Source organism: Platichthys flesus, chromosome 10 (genome assembly GCF_949316205.1).
Source record: "Platichthys flesus chromosome 10, fPlaFle2.1, whole genome shotgun sequence".
Lineage (NCBI taxonomy): Eukaryota > Metazoa > Chordata > Actinopteri > Pleuronectiformes > Pleuronectidae > Platichthys > Platichthys flesus.
Genome location: NC_084954.1, coordinates 12,752,161 through 12,779,680, shown reverse-complemented (window position 1 = coordinate 12,779,680; position 27,520 = coordinate 12,752,161). Strand labels below are relative to the sequence as shown.

General features: G+C 43.3%; 2 protein-coding genes across 3 annotated transcripts; one reads left to right on the top strand and one right to left on the bottom strand.

The window, feature by feature from the left end:
- The first annotated feature begins 54 nt into the window (after positions 1 to 54).
- Positions 55 to 26,059, top strand: tfb1m (transcription factor B1, mitochondrial). Of its 2 annotated transcripts, none has more exons than XM_062397846.1 (8): positions 55 to 119; positions 1,130 to 1,274; positions 1,823 to 1,974; positions 2,173 to 2,281; positions 2,372 to 2,523; positions 3,145 to 3,264; positions 24,097 to 24,224; positions 25,212 to 26,059. In XM_062397846.1, exons 2-8 carry the CDS (start codon positions 1,142 to 1,144, stop codon positions 25,489 to 25,491), a joined length of 1,074 nt encoding a protein of 357 aa, XP_062253830.1. In that variant the 5' UTR covers positions 55 to 119; positions 1,130 to 1,141; the 3' UTR covers positions 25,492 to 26,059. The 2 variants fall into 2 exon arrangements, with proteins under 2 accessions (XP_062253830.1, XP_062253831.1); XM_062397847.1 differs by having other exon boundaries at positions 83 to 128.
- LOC133962302 (claudin-20) lies at positions 10,975 to 16,594 on the bottom strand. The gene is made up of 2 exons (XM_062397848.1): positions 16,378 to 16,594; positions 10,975 to 15,693 (listed from the first exon to the last, which is right to left on the bottom strand). The coding sequence occupies exon 2, from the start codon at positions 15,487 to 15,489 to the stop codon at positions 14,761 to 14,763; it is 729 nt and encodes a 242-aa protein (XP_062253832.1). The 5' UTR covers positions 15,490 to 15,693; positions 16,378 to 16,594; the 3' UTR covers positions 10,975 to 14,760.
- Positions 26,060 to 27,520: the final 1,461 nt, after the last annotated feature.

Sequence of the window (27,520 nt, the reverse complement as noted above, 5' to 3'; positions counted from 1 at the left end):
CTCGGCCGCGCCTACTCCAATCTGATTGGTCAATGTAGACATTCTCGCAGTCTCATTGGACACCCGGACGTCAACTGAGTGACGGAGCAGGAAATGTAATAGTGAGGAGAGCTGTGCCGGTGAGAAACGTGTGTAACTGATGAGTGCTGTTCTGCTTTGTGTTCTGTTGTGTTTATTAGTTCGTCCTGTCTTTTGTCGGTTTTCACAAACAATGCGAAGTCTCCAGGTTCATTTCTGAGCCGTTTAGAACGCGCTGTGCTGAGGGTGTTTGCACTTTAAGCTAACCTTAGCTGGAAATGCTAACAACTGTGTGGTGTAAAACACCAACAAGAGCTTGAAGGGGAGTGTTCAGCTGCACATGGAAGGGTTAAAGGATTGTTTGTCGCGTCAGTGGGACGCTGATGCCTTGTTGTTGTTGTTGTCGTCGTTACCGATAATGTGACTCATCCCTAATAAAAACAAACGGGTGTTATTAATTTGCTACTGACAGAACAATATCAGCAGCTGAAATGTAAACACCACATCATTTTTTCGTGTTTTCACCATGTGCTCTAAAACTAGGCCCCCTGTATTTTATGTCGTAATCCTGGTTGTTTAGTTTTCTGCTACTTGTCCACTAGATGAGGCCAGAGATTCTATTATAAGGCTTGTTGTAATCATCCCTCAGCAGTAACTCAGCATAAGCCTTCTCAATGGAAATCAATCTCATGACCTGATGAAGAAGTAATTGGAATTGATAACAGTTCCCCGGAATTGACAGGAATCTATGGATTGAAACCAGGCTGTTCCACATCCTGTGTCGTGTTTGTGGGAACACATGAATGTGTTTGTGAGATTAAAGGTTAAAACAAAGCTGACTCTATCATTATGTAGAATCACTGTTGTAAAAGGACCAAATTACTCAACTGTAAATACATTGACTTTCAGTGTATGCATTTCAAAAGGTCGCTCTTGACTTAAAATGCTGCGTGCTATACATCACAGCATTAAAATGCTATTACAGACAGGCTGTTATCACCATCAATGCCTCACATTTATTATATTTTTGTCTCTCAACCTTTGAAAGAAGCTGATCAGTCACAGTTTCTTCCTCTCAACCTGTGTGCTTGTCTGTATCTTTTCTTATCAGTTCACCTGAACGATGTCCGCCTCCAGGAAACTGGCATCTTTCCGTCTGCCTCCCTTGCCAACTGTGGGTGAGCTGATAAAGCTCTACAACCTGCGAGCTGAGAAGCAGCTCTCCCAGAACTTTCTCCTGGACTTGAAGCTCACAGGTTATTATTCTTCTCGCCTCACACTCTTTTTTCCTTCCCTCGGTCTGCAATGCACCAATCGCTGGGAGCTTGTGTTCTTTGCCACTTTCCCTCCACCACACAGTTTTTTGTCAGCACACTTGATTGCACACCTCCAGGTAGCTTGTTTTAAGGCTCAAAATCGACAGGCTTTTCTGCACAGGGAGGTTGAGTTGATCTCATTCTTAAGTGAATGGACTGAGCCAATTATTTGCAGCCCCCTGCGTAGCTCAGACCTTAATATTATTTCCAGTGATGCAGTGCAGGTCTGATCTGCTCTCTTGTCCTTGGACAAGGTGACTCTTAGATTATTAAGTCTCATCTTCATCACACACAGGCAGAGAGGTATTGCAACCTCACGCGCCATTAATCACATTTTAGATTCCTGAGACTCTGATGAAAACACTTGTATGATATAGTTTATTTGATGCATGAGTTAAATTAGGTTAGTATATAATTAACAGATTGAACTCAAAGATGATAAATATCTTCTTATCACCGAGCATGACCATGTGTGTCTATCTTTTCAGACAAAATAGTGCGCCAGGCTGGCAGTTTGAGGGATGCCCATGTGTGTGAGGTGGGTCCCGGTCCTGGGGGCCTGACCCGCTCCATCCTCAACGCTGGTGCAACAGACTTGCTCGTGGTGGAGAAGGATACACGCTTCATCCCTGGGCTTAAGGTAAATGAGCAGCTACAGCGATACTTGCGTACGCACAAGGTCATAAGGGCATTCCACTGAAAAGCCTCTAACACCTTCATCTGTCAGTGGCATAAAACCAGTTAATCTATTCTCAGCTGTGGCATCATTAGCATCCCGCAGAGTGACTGATGACCACGTAGTACCTTTCATTCAGTGATATCACGTTCCTCTCCACAGCTATTGTCAGAGGCAGCGCCAGGGAAGCTGAGGATCGTCCATGGGGACATACTCACCTACAGGATGGACCGAGGATTCCCATCAAACATCTCCACGCCATGGGAAGGAGGTGAGAATTGGAAATTGTATAAGCTGTTGCTGGGGGGTGTGAAGAAAAAACAGTCACGTGACTAACATGTGTGAAAATGTGGCTCCACAGATCCACCAAACCTTCACATCATAGGGAATCTCCCATTCAGCGTCTCCACCCCCCTCATCATCAAGTGGCTGGAGGACATAGCCAACAGGACGGGGCCCTTCATGCACGGACGCACACGACTCACACTCACGTTCCAGAAAGAGGTGGCGGAGGTGCGTGAAAACTAGATACCGATGAAGCTGAGATGCCCATTTAATATTAAGTATGAAGTCTACACAGGGCATGATGTTGCTCTTTAGGTCAGTCCAAAACATTTGGAGCAGGATTATTTTTATTATTTATAATTATGTAGACTTGTTTTTTATCTTGTGCTGCACACACTCATATATTTCAGTTCCCTTAACATGCCGGATCTTTTTCACCAAGATCTTAATTATTCTTTTGTAAAACTGTGACAATGTCAAAAAACACAACGTTAAAGAAAGGGATCAAATAAATGCCTGGATCCACTTCCTGGTCTTGATCGACACCAAAATATAAGGACTTTTTATCCTGACCCATAGAGCATCCTTCAAAGTTAATAGAAATCCATTCAGTTGTTTTTCTGTAATCTTGTTTACAAACAAACTTACAAACGAATGAACAGTTGTGAAACATAACGTCCGTGGTGGATTTAATCAACTTTAATATTCAGTTTCTTCCATTTGTTTTGTCTTTATGTACCTTGGGCCATGTTTTTTCTTAAATCCAAGATCATGTGACTTCAACAAATTACCTGCTCTTACTAAATATGTATGTAGCAACAATTGATAGTAATTGTTCTGTCCATCCAGAGGTTGACGGCGAGCACGGGTAGCAAACAGAGGAGCCGTCTGTCCGTCATGGCTCAGTATCTCTGCACTGTCCGCAACTGCTTTACCATCCCGGGTAGGGCCTTCGTCCCAAAACCAGAGGTAGGAATCAAAATAAAGCAACCAAGCAGTGTTTCAAATGTATTTAAGCAGTGATAATTCAAGGATTCTACTTTGTTAGGCTGCATTTGAATAAATAAATAGTTTTTCTACTTCGGACCACTTTCATGAACCTGACAATCAGATTGTGCTTCTGGCCGACGTGTGATGGTCTGTTTTGAATTTAGTTTTGTGCTGATCTTTGCAGTGTACTGGCATGAGCTGTTCTATTACTGTCTATTCCAGGTCTTTCCCTGTCTTCCCTTCTCTTCTTTTTTGCCGACACATTCAAATGTCAACAAAGTTATGAATGCTTTAAAAGTTGAATCCGGATGTCAGTACTAGCATTGGCGAAGGGCCAAATGGACACATTACTATTTCACAGCTCTCAGCACCATGATAACAGTGGGGCCCTCTTGCATCTCCTCATCTGGTCACGTGGTTCTGTCAGAGTCCGTCGTCACGTCACAATCACTCATCCCTCCCTCGCTCTTCTTGCTTCAAGGCTTCATTAAGACTGTGTTGAATCAGTGTTGTGTCTGTTCTGTCTTTGGACCCTTTCTAGGTTGTAACGATGCCTGGTGGATATTTCAGATGTGTCACGATCACACTGCGCCTTGTAATGAGGGCCTGGTTCTTTTTTTAGGACCAATATCTCTCTGTGTGTCGTTCGGCCCTGTGTGCTTGTATCAGCGGTGAAAGAAAGGCGTTCACTCTTATGTAACATGAGAATGCAATGTCTTTTATTTTTTCGGGGCTAGCATTTGTAGTCGGACAAAGGGGCCACATTAAAAAAACATAAAAGTACTGCTGCAAAATCTTAAACATCAGTCTTTGCTATTAGACAGCTCCGCAGTGATATCCTTTGATAGGATAAACACGCCAGACTTTTGAAAGGCTCACTCCCATCTTTGTACAACTGAGACCATGTTTTTCTTTTGCCGAATTAGAGGATAGGTGTTAGGTGGATGTCAGAGACGGACTCCCGGTCCCTTGAAGAAGTGGTGGCTCTTTAGGTGACCCACAGTGGGTAAATATTTAATCTCCTCTGTGGACCGAAATCCAGCAGAGTGAATAGGACCAGAGCTCATGGTTCATTCTCTTAGAAGAGATGGCTTGCGATGTTTATTTAATCACACTAAGCTGCCGTTCCTTTCGTTTTTTATTTTACTCTTGAATCTTATTTTTGTGCGCATGTCAAACTGCAGCTAAATGGATTCCAGCAGGCTTTGTTTGTGTCGTGATCGTGCACAGACACGCATGCATGTTGGAAGTATAAACATGAACAGAGCGGACTTCCACTGCAAACGCGATGAATCAGCGCCACCCACGTTCCCACACAGGCTATCTATCCCCTCTTAATGTTTTAATGGGCACTTGGTCGAATTGATATCATTAGGAGAGATGATGGCTCTTTGATGAGCAGGTCTCCTGCTACTGGTGTCCTATAAAGAGCAGAGAGCACATCGTGTGCCGAGACTCTCATACTCTTAATACATTGTCCAGGTCCCTTTTTACTCGTATGTGACATACTATAATTCATGAAAAGCCCTATGGCTCTGTATTGTTTATTGGTGCACACCAGAGTAATTATGCACAATTCCATAAACAATAAAAACGTCCTACCTGATTTATGGGAAGCCATCAAAGTGATGGTTGAAGGGGGGATTGAGGTTGTGACACAAATGAATTCAGACTTCTAGCTTAAGCAATGGGTTAATGATCAAACAGACCTATATATTGTCAGAATACATAAAGGACATGGCACGTTTTAATGGATACCGTCTTGAGTGTTTGTATTGAATGCTGCTTAGAGAGCTTCTTATAAAAATCACAATGGATGAATGGCGCCTTTTGTTGGCAGAAGCTTATTATAATGTTGGAGTAACTGCCAATAACAAGGGTCTTTCCCTCTATATTCCTCTCTGCATCTCTTGTTTTCCTCCTCTGTCTTCTCAGGGAGCGTATGTAACTGCCCCTTATACCTATAGCCAATAAATCAGCTCAGTGGTCTGATTATTCGTATTATCTCGTTCCCTCTTTGGCATCAGTGGTTGTCTTTAATGAAGAGGGATTTGTTCAGTTTGAAGCCCAGTTGGTTTTTCTTTCTGTCTGCTCTTGTCATGTATTTGCCATGTCAATTGAGGCTCTGTATCCTTTTGGGTGATTTTTTTGTCAAAATTGTCTGTGGAAATTCTGAACATCGCTGTCAGAAAATAACATCAAGGATCGGTCAGTCGTTTCACGTGTCATCCCTCTACACCGCCAATGGCAACTCTCCAACACTGCGAAGGGTAAAATATGCAGCAGCAGGTGCTATACTACGCATACGGCAATTAGTGGAGTGTGAAAAGCCATCTGAGGTCATCTAGTAGTTTGTAATCAGACAAACATAGATCACAGAGAGCCACGGACAAAGCTATGGAATTACTGAACCGTTCTAAAATGTGAAAATTGCATTATTTAAATGCGGGAGGGGAAGGGAAAGACTAGGGCTGATTGGCTGGTTGACTCAAACCTATAGGACCGGAGCGATGCAGGCTAATAGGATAATGAGAAGGGAAATGTTGAATCCATTTTACATTAGCAGCAGCTGGGGCCTATATAGACGTATAAGGTGGGCAGATAGGCTCTTATCCTTGTTGTTTAATCCGTCTGCCTTGTTCCTCTCGCCCCCGGTCTCGCTCTGTCACATTGAGTGACTGAGAATGTCCTTGAAGGTTTCAGTGAGTGGCAATTGGCTTCTTCGATTGTGTGTGCCCCCGCCCAGGCTCAGATTGCCCTCAATCTGTGCTACTGCAGATCACACCTTCCTCCCTTTGCTTATTAGTCACTTATCTCCTGTTAATTACCCACGCCAAGGAGGTTATGTTTTCACCCGGGTCTGTTTTTTTGTTTGTTAGTTTATTTGTTAGCAGGATTATGCAAAATCTACCAACCTGAGGCTGACAAAGTCTCTTACATTGCTCCAGCAGGGATTAATGCACAGATCTTAACTTTCCAATACTTAGGATTGTGTTGTATGACAAATCGTTTAGGCCATTTCAAGACCTAGACAATCAATTGTAGTATTGTTTAGCCTCTGTGAATGTTTGCGTTGCTCTGAGAGATATTCTAGTTCTCACATAAATGGACAAATTGAGTGATCTTTCAGTCCCTTCTGTCATTCACAGCTGTACATATAACCGAAAGATCTCTGTGAGGAAGTAAACTGAATGTGGAAACAAGTGCTCCGTCTGCTTTAGTCATTATACAAATTTCCAATTTATATTCTATCCTGAGCAGGGGTCAAGGAGTTTTAGAGTGCACGCTGCCATCAAGGCGTCTGCATCTTCAGCACGAATATCAGCATCATCCAATCCAGATACATCGTAACTGGCTCTTAACATAGAAAGTAGCTAATTTGCAAAGAGTAGAGTGTGTCTTCCCCTGCGCCTCTCTGTATCTAGGCAGGATGTGATTTATTTAAATTTGAGGGCTGTAAATCAGACAATGGATGCTACATCATGAGCGACCTGTTGTTTCTTCTGTAGGGATGCTCCATATTGTGCAATGTTGGTGTTCATTGTTGCAGATAATGAGAAAAAAGGGTAGTGGGAGACCGATAAACCAAATGATATGGCTGAAAGAACCGATACCAAAAAAATGAGTTGGAGAAAGAAAATGTGAAATAGGGAAAATGGAGTGATAACTAGGTGGGGAATGAAAATAAAAGTAAAGGATGGATGGAGAGGACACACTGGGAACTGACTAAAACCACAGCGAAGTTAAAGAAAAGGGTCAAGATAAGATAGAGACTGAATGTAAGAGAACGCAAATGAAATTAAGAAGTATATTAGCCTGGATGTGATGTATTGAATGAAAAAAGAAAAGAGAAGGAATAGATAAATGGGATGTATACACAGCAAAGCCTCATCCACACCAGTACAGCGCAGCAGATTCATGACAGAGATGGATTTTAGAGGAGAGTGAGGCGTACCTCCAGCATATGGTTGTCTGGGCCAGTCATCAGCCATCATCCACCCACTAACTGAGCCTCGCAGGAGGAGAGTCCTACAGAGGCTCGCCTTGTTACACAATCATCCACCAGGCCAGATGAGTGGAGCCTAAATTAAATGTGTTAATGCTGCATTGAGCATCCATTACGGCCGGCAGTTGTCAGGGAGTGTTTGGATTGTGCTGTAAAGATTTAGCTGATACAAATAGATTTTAGCCGGGGATTTTTCTTTCTGTCTTACTTCTTCTGTATGGGGTCAGCTGGGGTTTTCAAGTATCGTAGTAAGTCCATTCATTTAAGTCACAGGGTGTTTCAGTGTTGAATGTGACCGGCCTCAGTCCAATGTGCTGCTCTGGCAGTGATGGATACCTTCACTGTGACCCGAGGTGGCCCAGCTTTCGCCTGAACTGTGAAGAGCGAGAATCTGCTCTGCCCTACTGCTTTCTTTGTCTTTCACCTGCCGTCGCACATATTCATCTAGGCCTATCTCGTAAACGGGGTCAAACGCGGTATCAAGAGTATTGAGGGAAAGTTATTTCAATGACTCGAGCCAGTGCGGTAAGCGCCTGAAGGCTGAATCTCAAAGTATTCTAGACCCAAGGAAAAAGAAAAAGCTAAAAATACTTGTCTCCTCCTTTTTTTCGAAACAAAACGGCAAGGTTAGAGGAGTTGGCGTACAATCATCTCCAGAGATCTGTTTCTCCTCCTAAGAAGAAAGTGTGCCGGGTGCAGTGGATTCAGTGCTTAGAGTTTAGCAGATTTAGCTCTGTTGACTCAGTGAGCATCTCAGGAGAATACGTAGATGTTTTTGAGGAGCGATGCTAAAACCAATGTCCCAAAGAATCACGGCCTGCTTCAAATAAACAAATCTAATGAACTAAATTGCAAGTGGTGCAATGACGCCACTGATGAGAAGGGAAAGAGAAAACCTGTCACAGAGAGATTTCATGACTTCATTTTAGGCTTTTTAGACCTAGAGGCTGAAGTCTGGCTGGGTATTAAAACGATAGAATTATCACTATGATTTTCATTAATAGCAATATTATTATAACAATATATATTTTATTTTCTCAAGACTTTAACAAATGCTTTGCTATTTTTTAAGTGTTTGTCATTTTCTGCTACTGTGGCCCAGACGCCTCACACATTATTGAAAAACACAACTACAAAACCCACAGAATGGAAACACAACTAAATGAAACGAGCAGAGTAACTTAATGGAGCTGTCGTTTGTGAAAACCCAGACAAGCCAGCCGCCGCTTAACATTTGATGCTTCTCTATTTGAGGTGTTGCAGTAGAGGTGCATTCATCCTTTTTGGTTGCTCCAATCATGTCTACCGTAACACCTCAAATAGAAAGACATAACATTTGAATAAGCTGTTTCATTGTCATCATCTGTTGTCGTTCACTTGCCTTATGATTGTGTTTCCGTTGTGGGGCTTTTTTTTTTACTGTTAATGCACTTGTCTGACACGTCTCGGCCACTGTACCCTAAAGAAGAGTTTAAAACAACTACCTTCACTCTGGAGCAAAAATCTGTCTTTAAAGGTAAAAAAAATTATAATGTAACATTTATTGTGATAATTATCGACTAATAAGAGGATTTTTCTCTTGGCCATAATGCATAGCCCTAAAATGTTTGATTTTGTGGGTGTGTTGATTAAGGTTTTGTACAGAGGACTGAAGAGGAAACAATCGAGTTGATTGTTTCTGTGTGAAAATGCCTGTGCCTCAGCTTTTTTCTTGCTGTGTTTCTCTGCTCTCATGAATACATTTTCCTCATCTCTAATCTAAGACAATAATCTCCACCGTTGCGTCCGCGCATTCCAACAGTTTAGCCTCACTCACCTTCAGCCTACAGAATCCTCCAAGCCACGCGCTCCTGCCCCGTGCGCCAAGCTGAAATATTAAAGCGCCTTCTTTGAACTGTCAGGGTGTATTGTTTTCCTACAAGCTCTCCCCTTTTGTCATCTCCATAGCTTTTACTGCCTTTCTCAGCAGTTTACTGCACAGCCAAGGTCGTTGCTGTTATTTCTACAGCCTCACATGTGTGCTGGGTCCAGAGGAGGGGGCTCCAACAAAGGAAGGTCATTCTCCGTTAGCGTTGACGGCCACATTATATCTTCAGCATGAACCTTTACCAGAGTAACAGCCGTCCAACACAAAGAGACGTTAAGTACAGTGATATACTGGTGTGATTTGGGTGCTTGCATTTTGAGCGATGACCTGATGTCTACCTCTCTGTGTCGGCATGTGAGCGTGTGTGGTGGAGGGCATTTACCCTTTTGTGAGCAGTCTTTCTCTTTTTTGTCTCCCATTTCCTTTTCCTTGATATTCTGGAAGGCTATCTGCTGGTCAAAAAGCTTGCTAATCTAAAAAAGAAAAGGGTAAATAATCTGTAAATCTGTTGTGGCAGTGTGGTTCAAAGGAAAAACTCTTACACATGCTTAACCCCTGCCTCAAATTGACAGGCGCTCAGCAGCTCTCACCTAAGCTCACATTCCAGATCTGTCGTAGCAGCGACTCGGGGTGAAAGCCTTTGATGGAAAATATAGGTTAAATACACAGAGGAGCAGATCTTATTAGTGTTTCCCCACGAGAGGAGTAGTTATTTGATCTGCAATCTTGTTGCGTAACTGAGAGGAGTGGGAGAAAGAGAGAGAGAGAGACACAGAGCCTTGACTAATCCATGTTTGTTTCAAGAAAGCACATTCTCACTCTGCCGGTGTCAGTGAGGGTCCAATCATCTCTAATGAGAGCCCACAAATCTTCTCTTGGAAAGTAACTATTTAACAAGCACTCCATCTGAACCATATATCAGGTTATATGTGACAGATATTAAATTTGAAGCACATTCTATGGAGTATTCTGAATTGAAACTAGCTCTGGTTCAAGCATTAAAGCTTTCAACATTTTCATACAGCAGGTTCTTCAGAGTAGAAGTTGTGCTTTGAGCATTTATAAAAAAAAAATCCTACATCCAGGATTTCTTCCTTTGCAAATAAATGTTATAAATGTTATGCTCTGTTAATTTAAAAGCTTAAGTAGTTGTTTGAGCCACACCAACATTTATGATATGTGATCAAAAAATAAACAATCAACCAATCTTACACATTTTTAAAGCAAAAATACCAAATGTTCCCTACTTACAAATTTGCCTCTTTCATTGTATGTGATGATAGAATAGAACTCAGTAGAGTGTGTACCTCCGCAACGGCCCATCTGTCCCCTTATGAAACCACATTTATATTCAGTACATGATATATACACATTTTTATTTGACTCTGCACCCCATTTCACACACTCATAAATATTAATAGCTCTAAACATGATTTTCTTTCATTAAGAACCATTAATTATTCTCATAAAAAAAACAGCCAAACGGTTGTAAAAGGCCCTTTACAACAACATTAAAGAAAGAGAGAAAAAAAAGTCCAGAATCATACCAAAATTAAATTGGTTATTCTCTGACCTCTACTGCATCCTTCGACCAGGTTTCATGTTATCAGTCCAGTAGTAAAGAGAGAAATGTTCGTATTTGAGAAGCTGAAATCTGAGAATATTTGTCTTTTTTGTTTATGAAACAATGATTCAAAAGTGTTGCAGTTAAGTTTTCTGTTGACTGACTTATTGTTTCAGCTCAATTTCAATATTGACTTAAACCAATCTTCTCGATAATTTCTCTTGTGTACGTCCAGGCTTTTAATTTCATCTATGCTTCTCCCTAATATCATTATTAATTACAGTTGTTGTTATTTGGCTCTGTGAGAATGTTCTAACTCGGAGACCCTTTCTTTTTGTATTTCTTTTTTTATTTATATGAATACTGTCTTTTATACTAGGCAAAGTGGATTCTTCAGCTGCTCCCTTCTCTGCCAATTTAATTGCATATTATCATCAGCTACTTTACATGTAGTCATTTAACTCATGGCTTCACGAGATGAACTGGGCAACTGGAATAGTTTGCTTTCCATGAAGCTCCCATGGGTGCCATTATAATTTAATTAATTTATTGTCTAATGCTGTCCTCTCAGTCAGGGATGACAGGAACATGTTGGCTGAATCCCTCTCTTTCTCTTTCAAAACCCATTTGCACATAATAATGTTTTATAGATACATATTTTAGTTGGACCGATGCTGCTCTCTTGCTGGGTGCTGCACGCGTAGCAGCAGCCTGTCTGCAGCCTCCACTCAGCACAGCCTCTACCATCCAACAGTGTCTTGGCTGGGAGATGAAGGCCAGCTCCATCCTCTTCAGCCACACACACATAAGGCACACATAAAACACACAATATACGTCAGACACGTTGCTTTCACAAAATAGTTTTACTGGTAAAAAATAGAACTACTTGCACAAGCACATTGAGACAACTGTATCAGAACTTGTGAACTGTTCATCATCACAAATATGCTCTGGCAAAGTAAGAAGTGCTAAAGCATCCACAAAAATAAGCTGCAGTTATCAAAATGATAAATCAGTGTCTTGGTACAAGTAGACGCAGGAGCGATGTTACTCTTTAGACTTTTTAGGACCTAGTCACTTTTGCACTCTGGCCATTTATAAGCTTATGATATTTGCTTGCTGGTGATCAAGCTGCACAGCCACAAAAACAGTGAAATCTCTAGCTCCTGTTTCCCTGCTGAATCCTAGCAGACAGAGATGGTTCCTTTTTTTTCTCCAGAGTGCCAGGTGTGTTATGAATTTGTGCTGGTCCAGGGAGCTCAGCTTTTGAAACAAACTGCTGTCAAATAAAGGAACAGAAGTAAAGGTCTTCTTATAAAGAAGGTATGGTATGAACATTGTATTGTATCTTGTATTGAAATAATCTAGAGGGCAGTCTCAGTAAACACAGAAACACATCTAAACGCTTAGATACTTGTGTACAGATGTCACAGATTTCCTAAAACAAATACTTTCTTCATGTGTTCATTTATAAAAAATACCACACTCGTGTCACCCAGATGAAACTCATTCAGAGTGGTCTTCGCTGTGCTCTGAGAAAAAGAGGAATGAAGAGGATTTAAAATAACCCTCAAAAGCTGCGCTGGACTATACACAAGCATCTAGTCGCCGTGAGACTTAGTCTGGCAGAACAAATCACAAATCCATAAAACATTTGCCAATGTATTATTCATGTACAAACAACGCAATAAAAAAATAAACAGAAATAACTCCAGATAGTATTAAAACGTGTCATCATGAGACGATTTGGCACATTCTTCAAAAACACACATCGTGTCAGTATTAGCTGATGACATGGCACATTCTTTACTTTGTTTATTGCATTGGTTATGGTGCCTGGGCAGTGAGTTATTGTCAGGAGGCCAGTTCTAAAGTCTGTAACGGGCAAAGATGTGTTACCCAGGGTGGGGTGGAACCCTGAACCTTATAGGGCTGCCAGAGCTGGCAGTGTTGCCCACAGAGATGCCTGTGGCGTGCAGGAAGCAGCCTGCAGGTGGCGAGCTGGGCTTAGCCATCTGCTCTCCCTCAGGAACAGCATGTTTATGAGAGAGAAGGAGGGAACGTGCACCTCTATACATCACTTGACTAAGCACAAAAAGACGATATTCCTCCAATATCCTTCCCTCCAGCAAAAAAGCGGACACACTCTGGAGCACGAGCGTTTGCGAGCGTGACAGTGTTGATGACAAATGAGTAGGTGTGAGTTTTGTTTATGCATGCGTGGTGTGTATGTGTGCGTTGGGCGGCCACGCTTTTCAGCATGCATCAGCATTCTCTTGTCAGCGATCACATCCATGTGACATTTGACATAAGCAGGGACAGGGTGTGGGTTGAAAATGAAATGATGAGACTGACGGGTAGGAAATGGAGGGGAACGGCGGCACAGCCAAGTGGCCCCAGTTTAAGTCACGAAGACCTTCTTGCAGGTGCAGGCTGGTGGCTTCTAGACACTGCTGACGCACTTGGAAAACAAGTCACATATGGAGGATGACTCAAACCTTTTTTAGCTGCCTGCCACACAGCCATCCAGTCGACCATGACTAAAGAAGCTTCTCCGCTCTCTGCTTCATTTTATGTTTTGCCTCTCTGCCACTGCACCATTAAACATCTGCTCAGCCCTGTGTGGGAGACTATGGTATAGACACCGCAGCAGCGGGCAGCAAAGTAAAGCATTTTTCAAACCCATGCATTAGGGATGCTGCCTCTTGTCCCTGACTTGTAGAGGGGGATTAGTAAATGTAGCATAAGCAGAGACTCTGATTAAAGCTTATGGAGCCATGGCTAGACAAAGAGAGACCACCCCCCCCCCCTTCACAAAAAGACAACAACTTCGAATCACTGACTGACAAGCACATACCCTCAGACAATAAAGAGATTTGAAGGCAGAATTCTGTTTCCATGGCAGTGTGGAGGAGGATGACAAGAGTGAAAAGCACATGCAAAAAGCCGGCGTGTCTGGAGTGTTTACTGTGTAAACGGAGACGGACAAGAGCATGTGTAAGTGTGCGCGGGCTGGGCGTGCATGACGGAGGGGGTGCAGGAATGGATTGAGATGGGTGGCTGTCACTTAAAGGCAGGATGTTTTTTTTCATTTCAGTGCGGACGGAAATATGAAAACAGCATATCAGATGCTCCCCTGCTGGAGGATTGAATCTTTCTATCAATCTTTCTTCTCTCCATCTCTCTCATATTTCCACCTGCAGAGAAAAAGAGAGGCAGGCATCTGTTTGTCTGCGTTGTGGGTCTCAGTCCCAGCCCGGCAGCCCACATCTATTCCTCCTGACAGTCCTCTATGAACAGGGTAATGTTTCTACAGCTTTTCAGGCACAGGCATTGTGTGGCTATGTCTCAGTCTTCTAACCAGGCATTCCTCTGTATTAATACACAGACAGGGTCCACACAGCATGCTTTAGAGGCAACATATCAACATCAGTAGCTAACTTAAGTATGACCATTTATTTCAGTCATTTCCGGGTAGCATTCTTTTGGGTAAGTATACGAAAAAAACTACAATGGCTTGCAAATGAGAGGGCTTCCACCTCGTGCTCTCAGGCATTCTATTGCCTATGTTCGTTGAATGGGAGTGTACCAAACGATTGTAAATAGCAGCTAAATGATTGCTTTTTTTCTCTATCTTTCAATTCAAACCTTTGGCGATGAAAATAAATCTACTCTGGAGCCTTCCTTATTTGCTTAATCCATTCCCCAGGGAACTCTCTCTGTGATGACGGATGTCTGCATTTGGTTAGCGGCGTCCTCCGATTCTGCAGCACCTTATCCTGGCTCCTTACAAATTCATGCTGTTTATTCCAAGCCGCTGCTTAGGGAATACCTCCACTGCTTGTGCTTGCAAAACAGAAAGAAAAGGAGAAGAGCCAGATAGAGGAGAAGGGTGGGAAATGAATTCAAAGTTGTTGCCCTCCTCCCTCTTCTTTTCTCCACCTCCATGTAGAGAAGAGCCTAGTGTGCAACATAAATCGTGATGGTTTCCCCTCAGGCTCATCTCCCTTTTGCCGTGGCGTACACAGCGCTGCTTTATTACACATAGTCCTGCAGGCTGTAGCCCGTCTTATTGTCTAATGGGGAGAGAGAGCAGTACTGGTGCTGGAGCTCCTGCTGCTGCTGAAGCAGCTGTTGCTGCTGCTGCTGGAGCAGCAGTTTGTCTGGTGGAGGCAGCAGGACCAGGTCCTGGGGACCATGCCGCTTCCCTGAACAGGACATACAGAAGATGGACCCCCCAACAAAGAGGAATCCTGCTGAAACAAAGGCAACATAAACAGCGCCCCCAGGCTCAAACTTATTGCTCTCTGGCACGTTGGAGTCCAGAAAGTTGGTGATGACCTCGTTGGTAAACCAGGAAGCAGGAACCAGACACAGAAACCCTGCGGCCACAAAGCAGCCACCGCTTGCGATTGCAGCGTGTCGCTTGGAGCGTCGTCCACCTCCCCAACGTGTGCATTTTAGTCCCAGGGATGCAAGGCAGAGGCCCATGGCAGCCATTACGCAGCACAGCACCATGGTGGTGCGGGCAGTCTGCAAGTACGCAGGTAGTGAAAGCACAGAATACTTGAGGGTGCAACTGAACATGCCTGTGCTGTACCATGTGCAGTCCATCCACAGTCCCTGCATTTGGGAGATCGCTGTGATGATGTTGGAGCCCACGTCTGCGCTGACCTTCCAGTTGGGCAGCACGGTGGCCACCATGGCACCCATGATACCCAACAGAGCCAGGACAAATCCAAATATCTGCATGCCCGTGGATGCCATACTCCTTTTTAAAAAGTGGATGCTGCTGATGCTGATGCCGCCTCCTCAGCCGTTGTCCTCGCTTGGCAGCATTCACCCAGCGCCAGCCAGGCTCGTCGACCCCACTGCCCCAGCCGCCTCTCTCTCCCTCCCTCGGTGGTGGTGTGTACCAGCTGCCAGTCAAATCCCCCAGCTCCTCAGTTCTTCAGCCGCAGCTCCACTGGACTGGAGGAGAGTGATGGAAATGAGAAAACTGAAGTGAGCGGGTCTCCTTGCAGTCCCTCCTCTCTCTCCCCCTCATTCACCCTCAAACAAGCGCAGACTTTTTCTGACTGGAAACAAAGGGGGAGCATGAGGCAGGGGGCGATCAGAGCTGGCTCTGTGACTGACTACAGGTAAGCAAAAACACCAGGGGTGGCTGTGCATGTGTGCATTTTTCTATGTGCTTAGTGCCTTCTCTTTACCCGGCGCCCAATAGAGGTGTTACTGGAGAGGGAGAAATGAGTTTGTGGTATTTGCAATGCTCATGTGGACTTAAAGCTGCAGCGCCCTCAGCTCTCTCACGTACTGTATCTTGTAGCACTTTGATTCCACGGCTGTTTATCCAACAAACGGAGGATGCTTTTTAACAATGATACCTGCTTATCCTCTGGCTGATCACTGGTTGCGATTTAGTGAGCCGCTAGAATTAAACTTGTGGATGTACAGCTCTTTTTTAAATTATCGTTTTGTCTGACTTTCTACATTGTGATCGGTCTAATCTTGGCTAAATAGATGGTTACAGCTGAGAATGAATAACCGGGCAGCTTCCTCTGAGTGTTTACTGTTGCTTTATGGTGTGATGGGAGGGAGGGAGAGGGAGAGGGAGAGGGTAGAAAGAAAGAAAGCGATGTTGGAATGATCTCTTACCCTGGCTGGTGCAGAGCTGGCTCTGACGCGTCACGCTGTTCGCAGTGATTCCTGTAAACACACACAGGCACACACCAACATGCAGCAGCGGGCTGGCGAGGGGGCGAGCGGGAGGATTGAGCCCGAGCCACGGATCCATTCAAGTCCATTTCCTTAGCAACAGTGTTTGAGCGGAGGACATACCATCTTCACCAACACACACTCACACACACATAGACAGACCACAAACACACTCGGCACGAGCCAGAGAGAAATGAAGCCGAGCGCGAGAGCCGCTCTCTTTCTCTCTCGCTCTCTCCCTCCCCCTCGCTCTCTTGCGCCGGTGTGTGTGTCTGTGTGTGTGTGTGTCGCTTCTGTCTCAACACTACAACTTCAGAAACAACAGTTAACGCGGATATAGCTAAAAGAACAGTCCATTTCAAGAATCACCTTCTTTTTAAAGCAGTAAGAGCTAGTGTACCCAGATGAGAAAATGAATAATCACAAATCGGAGGTTGATCAACCAAGTGTTCCTCACTTTGTTTACTCAATGTAACACCATGCAATTATTGATATTTTTTATATTTCCCAGGCCATAAAGGCTACCTTACCTCTGCAGCCAGCTTGTAATTCTGTTTAAGGCACATTTAGACCAAAATATAATATTTAAACAAATGCAGTTGTTGCAGTGCAATGTATTTGAAACCTGGAGAGTTGAGTTCTTGAAGGATAGCAATAAAATGAAAATAAATTATATATTTGTTTATAAAGAATAATCAAAGAAAAGTTCCTTTTGGTAATTTTTTTATTTCTATCAAATAAAATAGAAATTTAACAATTTGTATGCATTTATACACTAATTAATTTAACCTGCTTTCTTCGTTGTTTATAACTTGCTGCCTTTGCAAACTATTTTGTAACATGTTTTTGAAAAGTGCTCTATAAATAAAGATTATTATTATAAATTATGTAGAATAATACTGACACTTTGCCCCCTCAGATTTTGGATAAAAAAAACTCCTTTGAATGGTAATGTAAAATAACTAACCCACATAGGAACCCCTACCCGTCCTTGCATCGAGTTGCTCGGTAATCATAACACAGTACTGAAGCTGTATGAAGATAAGAAATTGCCAAGATGCAAAGTTGGATAAGATAGAAAAACAGAGCCCCACTACACAACTGGGAAGAGTAATCTCATTAAGACAAGAAGAAGGAAAGCTGCTATCGTTACGACCAGATTGTGTTCTACAAAGCTTTGTTTCTTTATGTGTTGGTCGAGAAGAGCGTGAGTATCCCACCGTGCCAAAAATTGACCCTCCCTGGAGCGCCATCTTCATCAGGCGTCAGTCAGCAGGAGGCTAAAACTCCCAGCTGCTACCCTGTCCTACTCCGTCTTCCCTCTTCTCTCTGTAGAGGACACACAAAACAAGGGAGGGAGTGGCTAGCATGGCCCTGATTCATGAATGACAAAGAGGACAAAACAGGAGAGAAGGGTAAAAAATCGGACGAAACTAATAGACCTGATAACCTTGGAAAAGCAGATGTGTGTTGCTATTATTTTGCTGCATGGGCAAATCGGCAAAAACAGCCAGCTGGGGGAAATAATCTTGCCTACCCACCCACTCGCAATCTAACGACCAGGCATTGACCATGTTGATGTGTAGACATTACATGTGGATAGGTTGGTAGCAATTGATTTGTTCAGCTATTGATCTGCTTGTTTACTATGGCCCAGTGGTCGCTCCATTTATTCCCCTAAACAACCCCTCAGAGACCCTTTTCTCAAAATGAGATCTGGCCAGCATGCAGAAATGGTGCACACCTTCTAGTGGGATGTTTTCTGTCGACCTTCAATACTACATCCTCAGACCTCCTCCTGGGAGGAAGAGGAGAATGTTTTTTCCTGTTTCTTTGTAGACACACTACAGTATGCCGTGTGTGACCTATCTCCTTGTAACCGATGAGATCCTAAGTGCTGATGCTGGTGTTGTTCTGTGGGGAGCAAGATAAATAAATAAATAGACTATGGAGGGAAGGGATGAAAGGAAGAGGGGATAGAAATGACGGAAGGAGAGAAAAGCAAAATGCAGTTCACATGCGCCCGGTGAGTGCAGACGTGTGACGCTGTGATGTGTGAAGATATTGCGGACTATTATAAGCGAGGTCCCCTTTTATTTTATCACCCCCGCAGCAGAGCACCCTTTCTGCAGCACAGCTCTCGAGGCACAGCCGGACCAGCCCCGCTTTTCTTTTTGCCCACATTAGAGGCTTTTTTATCGTGCCATTTGCATTTTTCTCTTTTATGTCCCCCCCTTTGCGTAATTGTTTTTTGCGCCCATCATCTCGCAAAGGCGGTTTGTTCAGAGCGGTGATGCAAGGTGTCGTGTCGTCGCTGTGATGTGGCTGTCAATGCAATTTTGGTGTGGAGCAGGGCCCGGGTTCAGTTTCACCACACATAATGGGTGTGAACCTGTCTCAGGCAAAACACTTGTGACATGTCGTGAAATTACCGGCATTAGCTTGATGAAACAGTCTCGGCTTACTCCCTCAAGATCGACTCCCTAGTGAACATAGTGAATTGGCATTTATGAGTTTTTAAATATCCCATCAAAAAATGTTTCCCATGTTGCCCTTGTTGTCTTTTCCACTGGTCCGGTAAACTTCGCATTTTTGGGGCATAAATCAGCTTCCTATGACGAAAGCGTCTCTCCCCGGAGCTGCTGGGGCCGATTTCATGGGAAGTATGCCAAAGCCTTTCCTCCCCAAACCCCTCAAGTTACATCAGCCTGGTGCGTTCAGCTGCATTGACCGTTGCCTTCTCCATTCTGAGAGGCTGTCTCCCTCCTCCGATGTAACGGAGGATGTCTTCTCAAGGTATTGTCATAATTAATGCAACTCTTCCCCCCTTGGTTGTGAGACGTCTTGCATTCCCAGGCCGTATATAGCCTTCTTCCATCCCCCCCTCTTGCTCTTTTCTCAGAACCCTCCCATTATGTAAGCGCAAGTGTCGGTGGTTCAGGTAGCGCAGTGGCTGGTGCCCCAGGGCCCCTGCCATCCCATCTTGGTTACGCTTAAAGGGACATGACAAATTACTGCTCGCATGCCATTGGGCAAGAACTCGCAGAGAAGGAGACATCAGAGGTGGGAATGGGGAGCTGGGAAAACCACAGGGCAAAGCTGGGGTAATGGAGTTCCCACTTGAGCTTTGGGAAGGTCAAACCCAAGAAATATGGTAATGTCCAAGATGGATGTGTAAGTATTGAGCTCAACTGGGTCATTAAAAGTCTTTACAAAAGTGGTTACGTGACTTTTAGATTGAGATCTGTCACATTTTGCCCTTTTCAAGCTCCACGAGGCTATTGGGCAGAATAATACATTTTTACAACAGACTGGCAAGGTTGTCAGTGACTACGTTTACAGTAGTATTCTGACTATAGACCTTATTCACAAGAAGACAATATTTTGACTATTACTTGACTTCCCAATAGAATTTTAACGTTAACATTTCTGTTTACGTGTTATAGAGCATAGCCTGATTATAACCGCCAGTTGTAAAACTCCAACCTGAAATTTCTGAATATACAATGCTACCGTATACAACTTAGGTGTTTTCTCTCTAATTTTGCTTAAGGTACAGCTCCTTATTTTTCCAACGAAGAATATGTCGTCATGTATTTTTTAACTGCCATGTGTCCATGTCGCAAAAGGCTGTGGAAACTATAGTAGGACATTATAATGTAATCAAGACCTATACATGTCTAGATAATTCAAATAAGAATACTCCTCGATTATTGCTCAGTTTAAGGTATTTAGTAAATGCTGTTAACATGACAGTGTCTTATTCAGACTATTGGCTTAAACAGGCTTGGATTATTTCATCCATTTAAACGTAGTCACTGTCGGTTTGTCAAATTGTTTTTCTCCCACCTACATGGGAGGAAGGGCAGGTTTTCAATCCATGTGATGAATGTTGACGGTCGTCATCTTACAAAGCTCTGATGAAATTAGCTGGATTGCGAGAGTCGGAGCAAGAGGAATTATCATGAGCTTGTTTATAGGTCCTTACGTAACAGTCTAATTTTGTGGCCAAATTAGGGGGAATGATTCACTCGCAAAACACGATTGCTTGCTCAAGCCCACAAGAACTGATTACCATCTGAGCATTTCTAGCCTCTGTCTTCTTTATGATCCTACTGCACCCCCAAGATAAGGGGGGGGGGGGGGGGGGATATTAAGCTTGTCAAATAGGGTCAATAAGTCAGTCTGCTACCCCAGTTCAGAGTATTTTAGGGGTTTTGTGGGGGGAGGGATGGATGAGTGAAAGCATGTTTCCTAGCAGCTCGGTGGAGGGCCCAGGTGACACCATCTGATTTAAGATGGAGTTTCCCTGCATGTTGAGGTTATCAGGGGGAGGATTAATGGCAGCCAGTGGGATATATTACGGTGGTGCCGCCTAGTGAAGCCGTGTAGCAAGGCCATCCATAAATCATAACAGCAAAGTGACTTTGACAAGCTGATGGCTGAAATGCTGTTGCCCGTATAGTCCCAATATCGACTTTTACCCCATGCTCCTCCTAAATCATGAAGTGCGGAATATAAATGGCCTAATTATTCCAGCAGAGAGTGAAATTAAAGGCATTCCCCTTTTATTGCTCCGTTCTAACAGATGGTGGTCTGATCTTGCATCACCAAAGCACAGAGGGAAGCAGCTCCAGATAGAAAACACCCTTACACACTTAAAATTAAGCATCAGATCCCCTTTACAGCTGTATACCACATGCACACTCACAGGAGTGACAAGCTTTATCCTATTTATTATTTGCACACGTAGCCTCCAGGGCTGTCGAGACGCTCTCCGCCACTCCACTGCCGTCCCATTAAAAGCCACTGCGGCAGGAAACTCAGCAGCAGCCACGCATCCCTGGACTGCACAGGGATCTATAGATGTGATACGAGATGGTGCAACGGTTTACAAGTGCCCCTGAGCGCTGCCTGTAGTGTCTCACCAAGGAGGAGGGAATCTAAACAGCTCATTAGAAATCCTGTGCACACACCCTCGGACCACTTTCTTTTTTCCCTCCCCTAATTATCAACGCTAGCCCCCTTAGCCCAGAAAAAAGCGAGCGGCAGCTGTGGTCCAGAAATACGAGCTTCAAGGATGCACAGAGCACTCTGCAGGGCATGTCGCTCAACAGGAGGGCTGGGTGTGTTTTTTTACCTCTGTTCATGTGTCTGTGTTAGCATGTTTTCCTTGTCTCTAAATGTTGTGTGTTGTTTCCATTCATGCACAACTTTTGCCTCCTCTCCGTTCACTGTACATACCTGCATATTACCGCTGTTCTCTTCTTTCTTCTCAAATTGTTGATCTTCTTCTTTTTTTTTCTTCTCGAAAAACCGATACCTTTCCATTGACATTTCCCCCTGTACATGAGTATGTTGAAAGGCACTCAGAGCCAAAAGCACTTATGGGCAATGGAATGTATTATTTTTATGACTAACACTGCTGATTTTTCTCACCATTGTAAGTCTGCTCAGTTAGTCTGAGTACAGCCCCCCCCCCCCCCCCCTTAGTGCTTCCCTCACTCTGACTGTGCTGCAGCTCCTTAAGCTATCACTTGCAGGCGTAAACAGCATCATGTGAAACATACTCTGAAGATGATGGCTTGTTTTGTGTGTGTGTGTGTGGGGAGGGGGGAGGGGGGGTTCCACGGACACACTGATCTAGAGATACAGAAATGGATTTAATAGAGTAAATGTATTTTGATCCTGCTGTGGTGTTCAGATGTGGATGATCCCTTACAAGAAGCAATAGAGGAGAGAACATGTGGATCTACATGTGCTTTAACTTTAAGAGGTGGGGATCTGAGAGCGCGAGAGCTGGGCTCTGTTGAGTCGGGCATGATTACTTCCAACAGTGTCATGTCAGCTTACTGCTGACCGTGCTGACACACGGAGGATCGGGAGGCGGCAGCTAGTGAGGGAGTGGAGCCAAGGTTCCCAGCACCCTCCACCTCAAGAGTTCAGTGGTTCCCAGCCAGGGGCAACATGCACACCTTTATAGAATAACTATATTCATTTGGGGGAAATAACTGAACTTATTCTTTTTGATTGAAAGAAATATCAACATGTCTAATCATTCAGCCAGAAGGAAAGAATTAAAGAAAACAGTTAACAAAATTTACATTTTAACTTAACGTAAATCTTTTTTATTTTTAGTGAAATAACAAATATACGGCTGAAATAGCTAAATGTATCAGATAAATGGTTAATTAGAATATTAAATAGTCGTGTGGGTAAGTAACAGATTACATTTAGAATTCAAACTATGAGTAGTAACGGCTAAGTTAAATTCCCAATTTAAATGGGGAGTAATCAGATAAAATCATTAGATTAGACAAATGGATAATATTTTTTTTAAGTTCTCATTATTGGCTTTGACATTTAAAAGTTGAATTGACATGAGGTATCTTGTCAAATTGCCTTCCTAGCTTCCCACAGAGCTAAATTTCCCCGCTGACTATAGATTAACCCGTTAGCAGAGTGGAGACCAGCCAATATACAATGTCCATGATATGTTTTCCACCAATTATTTATATTGTATATATATCTATTGGAATGTGGGAAGTTTTAATCACCTTTTTAGAAATATAAAAAAATATGCTGTGATTGAGTCTGCCAGATGAAACCTCACCAGAGTGACTTCATGAGTTCGGTGAGCTTAATCTTAAAAGATTATGTTGAACAAGTCCAAGGTATAAAATAAGTCAGCTAATGAAATACCTCACAATTTACATTTAAGGGAGTAAACTCTCTTATCTGAAATGAAACGATGGAAATAAGCCTCATAATAGTTCATTAAAAGGATAAATGAATGGTGAAAATCATTAACAGCTAAGTAAAGAATAACTATCTAGATTTATCGGATACATAATTAGATAATAGCATAATATAGTTAAAATATAAGTTAAGTTCTCAAGCTCCTGGCAGTAGAATTGCAAACTTGAACAAACTGACTAAAATATATCTTTATATAATTTATAATGATTTAAACGAAATTCTAAATAAAAAGGACTATATAGTAAAATTGGACTATTTCTGCTAAGGTGACCTTCAAAAATCATCATTCCTTACACTCTCTTTAAAAGAATCTACTAGCTGACCTTTACACAGCCAGTTTTGATGGGAGCAGTTTCTCCATCAGTTCATCACTACCTGTGCTCAGTGAGTCTCTTAGAGTCGCCCTCACTAACCTACACTCTGTGTATGCTCCGATGGAAATGTAGAGTCTGATAGACAGAAGGCGGTGGGATGAGGAGACGAGTGCTACCCTGAGTCAGGCTTGAGGTATTAAGTAACTCTGTGTTGCAGTGACGGGCAGAGGAAGACTGAGGCTCGGTTTCTATGGTCCATCGCACAGGTGTTACTGTGGCAACTGGAACCAGCTCACCAGCCAGCCATGCTGCGTCATCTTATTTTTCAGCCTCTCCTCTTTCTTTTGTCCCAGTCTGTTGATCTCTCTCTCTCTCTTCTTTGTATCTCTCCCACCATTTGTCAGGCAAACCTTTCTGTCCCGCATTTTTCACCACACTTTGTATTCTCCTTCCTCCTCACAACCGCCTCCTCCTCCTTGACACTATTTTTCTACATTCCCATGCGTGTGCTCGTAGCAAACTGGTTTTAACCCTTGCTGTTGGTTTCTCCCGCTGTGTGTGTGTGTGTGTGTGTGTGTTTGTGTAGATAGACGTGGGAGTCGTGCACTTCACCCCCCTGGTTCAGCCCAAGATCCAGCAGCCCTTCAAGCTGGTGGAGAGAGTGGTCAGGAACATATTCCAGTTCCGCAGGAAGCACTGCCATAAAGGAGTAGAGTAAGCATGATTATACAACTTGATGAAGCCTGTAAAACATCTATCCTTCCTCCCTCTCTCTCCCTCACTCTCTCTCCTTCAGTCTTTTACTTTTTTATTCCTGTCTCATCCTCATCTATCATTCACTCCTCTACATTTTTGATTCACTGTTTCCTGACTGCAGCATCTGTATCTAATCATTAATTAGAAAGGTTTGGGATTCTCCCCCCCCAACACACACCCACTCCACTCCAACAAACATCTCTTTGAGTATTCGCCGTAACCACACTGTGAACATCGTTGCAACCGCAGATCTCTGTTGGAAAAAACCCACACGCAGACACACATGTGCTGCCCATCGCCCCCTTGCCTGTTGGGAAAGTGCACGTGGGCCCTGGATGACAAAAGAACCCTGGCTGTGTGAAAGAGAGCAGCAATTATGAGTCATTGAGGTGCATAGGAGGAAGAGGGAGCATTTTATTATGTAATGCAGTGGGTTGGCGGCAGCAGCACCAAATTGGAGAGGAGGCACCGGCGGTGAAGCGCCTAAAAAGCATCTGCACAGCAAAGTGTGTGGAGCCGGCGGCTGCTCCCTCACCTGTAGAGGAGGAATACAGAGCACGGTCTCCGGCAGGGTAATGTGACATGGCTGCTTCCCGGCACTGAAGTCGGCAAGAAAAATGAAAATTAGAAATTTAGATTATAGCTGCCCTCTTTTATGTCGGGGAAGTTTGTGTCTGCGTGAGTTTTGTCTCGATGCCATTACGTCCCTTGATGTTGCATAGTAGTAGAGCAGATTAACAATTCATGAGCAGCTCCAGCCCTTTGTGTGATTTCAATTAACTTAACAGAATTTAAATAATTGCTGTGGGAGAATTTCTCTCTGTTTGAGCTTTATACTGCCATTAAACTTGCATGATCATTAAGATATCAAAGTGACCTGAGTTGAGTGTAGGAATCTGTACGATCATTTTGTCTCTTGTTCTCTTCTCCCCCCCCCCCCTGCAGAAAGTTGTTCCCGGAGGCGTGTCGCATTGAGCTGACTCAGGAGATGATGCAGAAGGCGGATGTGGACCCCATTCTGCGCCCCACAGAGCTCACCATTCCTCACATCAAGGCTTTAGCAGATGCCTACGCTCATCTCTGCAGCCGTGAACCCTCTCTCAACACGTACGAGTACAGAGAGGAGCTCGGGATGAAGCACCTCACCAGGCAGAAATACGCACCGATGGACACATTGATGGATAGTCCATCCAGCGCACCGCCAAGCCCTCTGCAACCCTGCTGAAAACAGGAAAAAGAGAAGCCCGCTAATAGCTTCTGTTAGCGCAGGGAGACCACAGACTGCTCTTAGCCTCGACATTTCCACCTGGCATCAGCATGCATTTTTAAAATGTTTTTTTTCCCTGCGCCTAGGGAGCGATAGTCACCTATCGGTATACATGAAATCCTGGGACAGAGACATGGGCCACGAGGCACTTTAAGATCCTGGAGGGAGCCTTGTTCTGGTGACGGGACGAGTCCAAGCAGAGTTGTGTGTTTCTGGCAGAGTAAAGAAAGCATGCGAGTTACCCACAATAGCTCTTTAACAGCGACGTCCCAATGCTTACTGTAGTTCCAACTCACATAACACTTTGTCCCCTGGGAGCTGAAAGGAACGTCACTATGTTTTCAGGGTGATTTAGAGATGAACAATATGGCAGAACCATATCCAGGCCATTTTATTTTCCCATTGTTGCTATGTACTGGATTGCCAGTCTCTGGGGACAAGGAGCTTAAAGGGAGGAGGAAAGTGCTGGGAATTGATGTATTAAAAAAAGAGCACTGCTATTAAAACATTTTTATTTTAAAGCCTGGCCATGTTGTTTTAATTGTTAATGTTTGAGTAAGATTATGTGTGTTTGTCTACGACGTAAACACTCACAATTCAAAACTTGAATCCAGCCATTTAACTAACAGACGAGACAAATAATCAATCCTGTGCCTGAGGTACCGATGCCATTACATTAACATTTGTTACGTTTCAGCTACAGAATGTGACATTTATCTTGAAAAAAAATCGGATATTAACACCTGGTGTTATTATTCAGGCTTTCATATCATTCAACGTGTTATTTCATGTGTGATATTTGAAAACTAGAACAGATCATCACCAGCAGAACGTGGCGAGGCTGTTTCCTGCCAGCGTGACAGATGGCGTGCTCGGGTTCTCGTGCCAGATGGAGAATTCACTCAGTTTTGATGATTGGTGGACGATAATCTCCAACCACAGTCAGGGTTTCATCTGATCTGCGTGGCAGGATAGGTGCCTGTGTTATCGAGACCGTACAGAAGTATGACCCTGAACACCACTGGGTCATGATGTGCTTTTATTTTGGAAAAGTATTCGCTCATGTAGAAAGAGATGTGGGGGGAAAAGACAATTGACGTCAAGCCCTGTGGGTGGAGAGGTAATTAGCCACAGAGGAGATTTGTCTGTTTAGTTGGAGAAGCATGTGTTCAGTCCTGCAGATACAGGTAAATCAAAACTCGACATCCTCAAGTCAAATACAGCGTCAGGGCAGTGACTTATAAACTTGATCACAGATGCATCTTTTTATTCTAGAATGGTCATAAAAATCAGCTGCCTTCTCAGCTTTTTCCTCTGAATATGTTTGTAACCCATCCACCGTTAAAAAAGACCAGTTTCTGTAAACTGAGCATCACAGAGTAAACAATACTTAATACTGGTAAAGTTTGTCTTATTTTTAAGGTATTAACCTTTCTAATTAAAGTGTCTATAGAGATCGTGTATGTTTTGGTGCTACACAAATTAAATTGATTTAAATTGAAGTCTGATTTATGGAGTTGAGCTTAAGTGCTTAACAGTCACAGCAAAGGAAAAGATGTTCAATGTTAGAGAAATGCAGTAAAAGTGCAATACAATAAATACTGTAAAAATCATAGAAGATAAGTTAAGAAGACAAAGTAAATAATGATTAGCTTAATAAAATCATAAGATGGACTCGAGCTGAATTCAAAGCAACATTTTCAAATGTAGTACTTTAAATTAGATTTCAAATTATATACAGTGGGTCAAGATCTGAGGAGACTGTTCTAGAGTCTCTTTTAGTTTTAGGTTTTAGACGGGAAAGGGGGACAGAGACAATTTGTTGTGAGGATCTAAATGACATGGGGACAAAATGGAACCGTAAGATTAGTGTTGTCATAATGACAAGTAAAAGCCCTGCGTTAAAAATGTCATATAATAATGTCATGTGATGTATGTGTAGCTGGTTGTGGTGGAGCTCATTTTAAATTGATCCAGAAAGTAACTG